Source organism: Tarenaya hassleriana, unplaced genomic scaffold (genome assembly GCF_000463585.1).
Source record: "Tarenaya hassleriana unplaced genomic scaffold, ASM46358v1 Cleome44, whole genome shotgun sequence".
Classification (NCBI taxonomy): Eukaryota; Viridiplantae; Streptophyta; class Magnoliopsida; order Brassicales; family Cleomaceae; genus Tarenaya; species Tarenaya hassleriana.
In genome coordinates this window covers 593,175-599,086 of record NW_010967136.1, presented here as the reverse complement: position 1 = coordinate 599,086, position 5,912 = coordinate 593,175, and the positions used below count along the sequence as shown (strand labels likewise).

General features: G+C 34.0%; 1 protein-coding gene across 2 annotated transcripts in view; it reads right to left on the bottom strand.

Moving 5' to 3' along the window:
* Nucleotides 1–3,362, bottom strand: part of LOC104825314 (uridine kinase-like protein 5) — a 3,713-nt gene extending 351 nt beyond the window's left edge. The window contains exons 1-13 of one of the 2 annotated variants that reach the window (XM_010557625.1): nucleotides 3,284–3,362; nucleotides 3,043–3,166; nucleotides 2,849–2,940; nucleotides 2,695–2,764; nucleotides 2,488–2,603; nucleotides 2,252–2,348; nucleotides 1,978–2,057; nucleotides 1,618–1,896; nucleotides 1,477–1,537; nucleotides 1,332–1,392; nucleotides 835–928; nucleotides 687–759; nucleotides 48–130 (exon numbers count right to left, since the gene is read on the bottom strand). In XM_010557625.1, coding sequence (XP_010555927.1) covers nucleotides 48–130; nucleotides 687–759; nucleotides 835–928; nucleotides 1,332–1,392; nucleotides 1,477–1,537; nucleotides 1,618–1,896; nucleotides 1,978–2,057; nucleotides 2,252–2,348; nucleotides 2,488–2,603; nucleotides 2,695–2,764; nucleotides 2,849–2,940; nucleotides 3,043–3,157 — 1,221 coding nt within the window. In that variant the 5' untranslated portion in view covers nucleotides 3,158–3,166; nucleotides 3,284–3,362. Of the gene's footprint in view, nucleotides 1–47; nucleotides 131–686; nucleotides 929–1,331; nucleotides 1,393–1,476; nucleotides 1,538–1,617; nucleotides 1,897–1,977; nucleotides 2,058–2,251; nucleotides 2,349–2,487; nucleotides 2,604–2,694; nucleotides 2,765–2,848; nucleotides 2,941–3,042; nucleotides 3,167–3,283 lie in introns of both variants that reach the window. The other variant, XM_019203950.1, reaches the window with a different exon arrangement.
* Between the last annotated feature and the right edge of the window lie 2,550 nt (nucleotides 3,363–5,912).

Here is a 5,912-nt window from a genome sequence, read left to right as displayed (position 1 = left end):
GAGTGTATATATATAATATAGTTGAGTGGAGTTAAAATTTTATTTACTGCGATAAGGTTGAGGAAGATGATATTCGATTCAGGAACTCCCTTGCTGAGAAGCATTGATATCGCCTTCATGGCCGAATTCCCTACTCACACCCAAAAGTTTACACACTTTCTATTTATTTATTTATTTATTTCCACATTACTACAATCTCATCTTACACTATCCAAACGAGTAATAAATCGATTCTTTACGATGTAGAGGTGGCTTGTTTGATTAATAATGGAATAACTAAATCGATACGAACTAAATAACTTTTACGGGTCAAATCCGATATAAACACCGAATAGTTATAATTTCGTTCAATCTGAACTCGAACCAAATAGAATTATAAAAAAAATCTAAAAATCGATTTTTTTTTTAAAGAATACGAGTATTTTTATCCAAAAAATGAAACTAAATGGAACCTGATGTAGAAATGAAATTGAATGGTTATCATTTTTCCAAACCGAAAAAATCGAACCTAAACGGAACCAAAACGAATAAAAAAAACAATTGAAGAAAACGAGTTTTTTAAATAAATAAATATTTTTTATCAATAAAAATCGAAATGGAACTAATGGAAACGAAGAAAAAAATAATCCATCTTAACTTAACACTTAACAGGCCAACAATGTCTGAAATGGATGGTTTAGATGAACCTGAAGCTAGAACCGGGTCAAGGAGGAAGACATGACGGCTGGCAATGTCTTTTGGCAACTTCTCGTATATTAGCTGCAGGAATAGTGTGACTGAAATGAGAGCAGTGGAAGAGAAGATATTCTCAGAGGGGGAAAGCGGATTTGGAACCTGGCGGCCGTCGTTACCCTCTCCATGGATGAGGATTTTACCAATCTTGATGCCTTTGCAGCATGCTCTCAGAGCATTCTCCATGCTTTCTCCACTGAATCAAAGAAATTTAGGCTATCAAATCATGCACCGTGATTCTTCTCAAAAGGCCGCCATTTGGGGGTTCCGTGCAGTTATATTCGGTTTCCGATTATTTCGGTTTTTATATTGAATTCATTTCGGTTTATATGGATAAAAATACTCATTTTTTGAAACAAAAAAAAAGGGTATTTTTATATTCGTTTTGGTTTGGTTCAAATTAGTTTCTTTGATTGTAGTAGAGAGATCATTACCATTCGGTTTTTATATCAAATTCAGCTAGGTTATAATTATGTATTATTCGGTTAAGATCAGTTCAGTTGTTTGGTTATTAACCAAGTTGAGCATCCTGGTAACCATAAGCACTACAATGACTTGTTTTATGATCTCACTTCCTATAGACAGATAGATAGGTATACCTTCTGATCACTGAGACGCCGCATAATCTCTTGCTAAAATCAACTCCAGTGTATACTGACCCTGTAAAAGTATGGAATTTTTTTCGTTGTACGTATGAACGTTGGCTTGAACTTCGGAGTGATTAGTTACGAGACAAAACATTACCTGTTGGAGTGGTGATCTGTTTCTCGGTGAAGGGAAGATGTCCAAGGCCATGTTCGACGACCTGAAAACAAAGAAAATTTCAGATCATGTTCAAGATGAATGATGACGATTCTTCTATGGCCTTGGATTGGACGTATCTACCAGTCGGATCAATCTGTCAGCGTAAAACACGAAATCGTGCTTTGTCGTGTTGACATCTCGGACAAGAGTGTGCATTCCTCTGATCTGAAACGTGGAGAATATGACAAAGAGGTTTTGGTAGATTTTGCAGAGATCATGCTGTCCGAGCTTTGTTCGGATGTGTTGGACAATGAGGTCTATAGCCACACCATTATCGCCTCCTCGAGGGATGATTATATCAGCGTATTTCATCGATGGCTGGATGAATTCGTCAAAGCTTGGTTTCACGAATTTGGTATACTGAAAAGGATGCAAGGGTTGGATTATGCATCTATAAATCATCCACGGAGCATGAAAGAAGAAAAAAAGACGCCCATATACCTGCTCGAGCACGTTTTGAATGTTTCTTCCTCTTTCAACTGTATCACGTTGTATTCTTCTTGAAAGCCTCACATCAGCATCTGAAAATGTTAGAGCAATTTCTGCCTCTTAAAACTTTGCGGTTCTGGGCATTAACAAAGCTGTTCTGCTCGTATGCCGGAGAACATCTAGGGGAAGTGTTGTCTAATAGCTACCAATTCAATGCAATAATGCTTTCAACTGTTCTCCAGAAGCTTATGAAATGTGGCACGCAGAAGCATACCCGATTACGAACCTGTATCGACAAAGATCTTCATGTTCATGAGGTCACGGACTTTGGAATCGTGGAGAACCAGTATTCCCTCTAAGATGATCACGTCGGCGGGATTAACCTGTATCAGATTGACGTGGGCCGCTAATAGCTACTAAGACCAGTGATTACACCAATAATATCTTGTTTTGGTTACGTTACCTAATGCAACTACCCTTCAGCAATCCATTCATGGAGAATAGGAAGGCTGATGTTAGTACCTGACTCGCTGATTCTGTGCTTTTGTGGCTCTTGAAATCATATGTTGGGATGCCAACTGGTTGCCCACATCTTAATTTCTCCATACAAGAGAGAAGAAGCTCGGTATTGAATGCGTCTGAGGAATCAAATCGGGAATCGAACCTCGTAAGAGAAGGAACAAATTCCATAGTAATGAAAACCTAGAAGCAGAGGCATGGCTCTCACACCTGGATGATCGAAGTTATATTCATGGACCTTCTTCAGCCTCTCATCACCGAGCGAGTGATAAAACGAATCCTGCCAGGGTAAATGAAAACCCACATATGGTGACGAAGTTACACACAGATTTCAAATCCAAAGAAAGTGGGATGAGAAAGTTACTTGGTTCACAAGCACGACGCGTTGATCATGTAGCTGAGACATGATCATGTCGCAAACAGTCGTTTTCCCAGACGCTGTTCCTCCGGCAACACCTGAACAGATCAATTGAACGATGGATCTCACAAAAAGCGGAAAAATGATGAAATATTCAGAATTCTCCCAAAATTAAGTTGAATATGGTTGCGGAATCGAACCGATCACGAACGGCTGCTTCAGAGGAGCCGGAGCTAGACGGGATCCGTTCTCACTGACTGAGCAACGATCTCTCACGCCATTACAAAATTTTTTCGAAGTTTCAGATTTCGCCATCGTATCTATCTACAACCGTAACCGATCTTCACGATCACCATCCGATCGTGATGATATTTTCGAACAAAAAACAAGTGGAAACAGAGGAAAACAAAAAAAAAATCTTGGAAACAAGCTATGGATTACCACTTCGATCGCTGCCAAGTGAAGTTACAGAGACGATCTCTTCTTCGTCCTCTCTCTCTCTAGAGATAGGTTCAAAGCGTGCGCAGGGGAAGCCGAGAAATAAGCGGGAACCAGAGCAAGTGTTGCTGTTTTCCCCTTTTTTCAGAAAGATGGGCCTCCAAGTTCTTCTATTCAGCCCAATAAATAGATTCGATTATTTTGATTTAAAATAAAAACTATAATTGGTCAATTTTTATGTTCTGTCCGGGTTGAATTCGGTTTTTATTTACAAAATACGTACTTTAAAATAAAATCTTTTTATTATTTTTGTTAGTGCAGTTATTTGTACATGTGGCATTTGGTTGTTTTGGTTTTTAAGTGGATATGCAGGTTCAATAATTTTAAAAGATTTTAGAAGAAAAATCTGGTGAGATATAGCTCGAGAAATTTTGAGATACACCTAAGGAGTTTCAGATATAGTCAAAAACCTGAAAAGATAGAGTCAAATATTGAAGAGATAGATATTGAAAAGATAGAGATAAAGATGAGATCTTGGAGATAAAGGTGAAATCGAGGAAAATCAGAAAGAAGATTATCATATCAATTCGTGAAGATTTAAGGTGTGCAAGACGTATAGAAAAATAAAATGCGAAAATAAAATAAGACAAATAGAAAGAAACGAAATTACTTTTATTACTACATCTCTTCTTCTTCTTGTTATATTACAATGAAAATAAAATACATATTTATAGGAAAATTAAGAAACATAGTAAAAAAGAAATATAGATACAATGGAAACAAATCAAATACACAATATTCGACATAATGATATTGTATCCATTATTATTCCCCATCATATCTAAAATCTTATTTTACTCCCATCACATATTCATTTTCCCATTTTAACATTCCCCCTCAAGATTGACTTTGAAAGAATGAAAAAGTCAATCTTGCATTGATAATGCTATAAATCGCCCAAACATTTTCATTGTCTCTGAAAAAATTCATAAATACCAAATTTTATTCTTTTAGAGAAAATTAACCATTTTCAAATCACTTTGCTTGACTTTAAAGTTCTAGCTTTAACTCTTTTTGTCATAACATCTTGATTGATCTTAGAGTTTTTAGCTTTGACTTTTGTTTGTCATAACACATCGTTTGAATTTGGATTTTTACTCTCCTCTTAACGATTTGGATATATGAACATCCAAAACGCAAAAGAAAGAAGAGATTAGAAAAAAAAAATATAGCCTAGATCGCAACGCTGCTCTGATACCATATAGAAAAATAAAATGCGAAAATAAAATAAGACAAATAGAAAGAAACAAAATTACTTTTATTATTATATCTCTTCTTCTTCTTGTTATATTACAATGAAAATAAAATACATATTTATAGGAAAATTAAGAAACATAGTAAAAAGGAAATATAGATATAATGGAAACAAATCAGATACACAATATTCGACATAATGATATTGTATCCATTATTATTCTCCATCATATCTAAAATCTTATTTTACTCCCATTACATATTCATTTTCCCATTTTAACAAGACGAGCCTATATAAAGGAGACACAAGCTGTATATCAGTTCTTACAGAGAGAAACAAATTTTACTTAAGAGAGTTTTTTTGTTAGTGAGAGAGCATTCGTTTTTGAGTGAGTGTGTGGAGAAAGAAACTGATTGGGGAAATCTCTTTTCTCTGGTAAATGTTGGGGCGTAGATCTGAGGGGAGACCTAATGAAAAATTCTTCATTCTTTTGGTGAGCGTTTGTTTTGGTAATATTTTTTATCAATAAAATTCGCTGTGAGAGTGAGTTGAAACTCAGAGGAATAACTCTAACAAAAAGTGAGTTGTACTTGACGTTTTTTTCAAGTGAATAAAATTGATTAGTTTTTTCCCTTTACTCTTTGAGACCCGATTTTTTCAATTTTTTTTATTGCCTCGATCATTATGATTATATGTTATTAATTTGAATCGGTTTGCTTATTTGATTATTAACTAAATAAAACATCCTAGTCTATAATGTTTTATATGGTTTGAAGTTTAAACCATATTGGTCTGATCACATTCAGATTCTTTTGTTTTTTATATTAATATTTTGTATTAAATTCAATTCGATTCGGTTCTGAATCTATTGGGGCGACTGGTTATGCCGCTACCATCCGCAAACGGAGCAGTTGCGATTTCTCACGATTGCGGACGATTGAAAAACTGATTGGTTGAACCGCAATCACCCGCATCCGCAACCAAACTTGTGTTTTCTAATCGCAGCTTCCAACTTGCGTTTTGGTAACAGTTTTCGGCGTTTGAAAAAAAACTAAAATATCCTTATTAAAAATTATATAAAATACTAATATATATATATATATAGATATATTGGTGATGATTTTATTTATTGTTATGATTTGATATTATTTTCTAGTATTATATTTTAATAAAAAAAGTACAATAGTATAATTTTTAAGTTTAATAATGATTATTTTTAATATTTTTTATAATAAAATTATTTTTTTACTTAAAATAAATTAAATTGATAATATTTATATTTTAAATTTATTAGTAAATATTTTTTTATCAAATGATACTAAAAAATTAATTAAAACTATTATAACAAAATTATTATAAAATAATATTCTTTTTAAT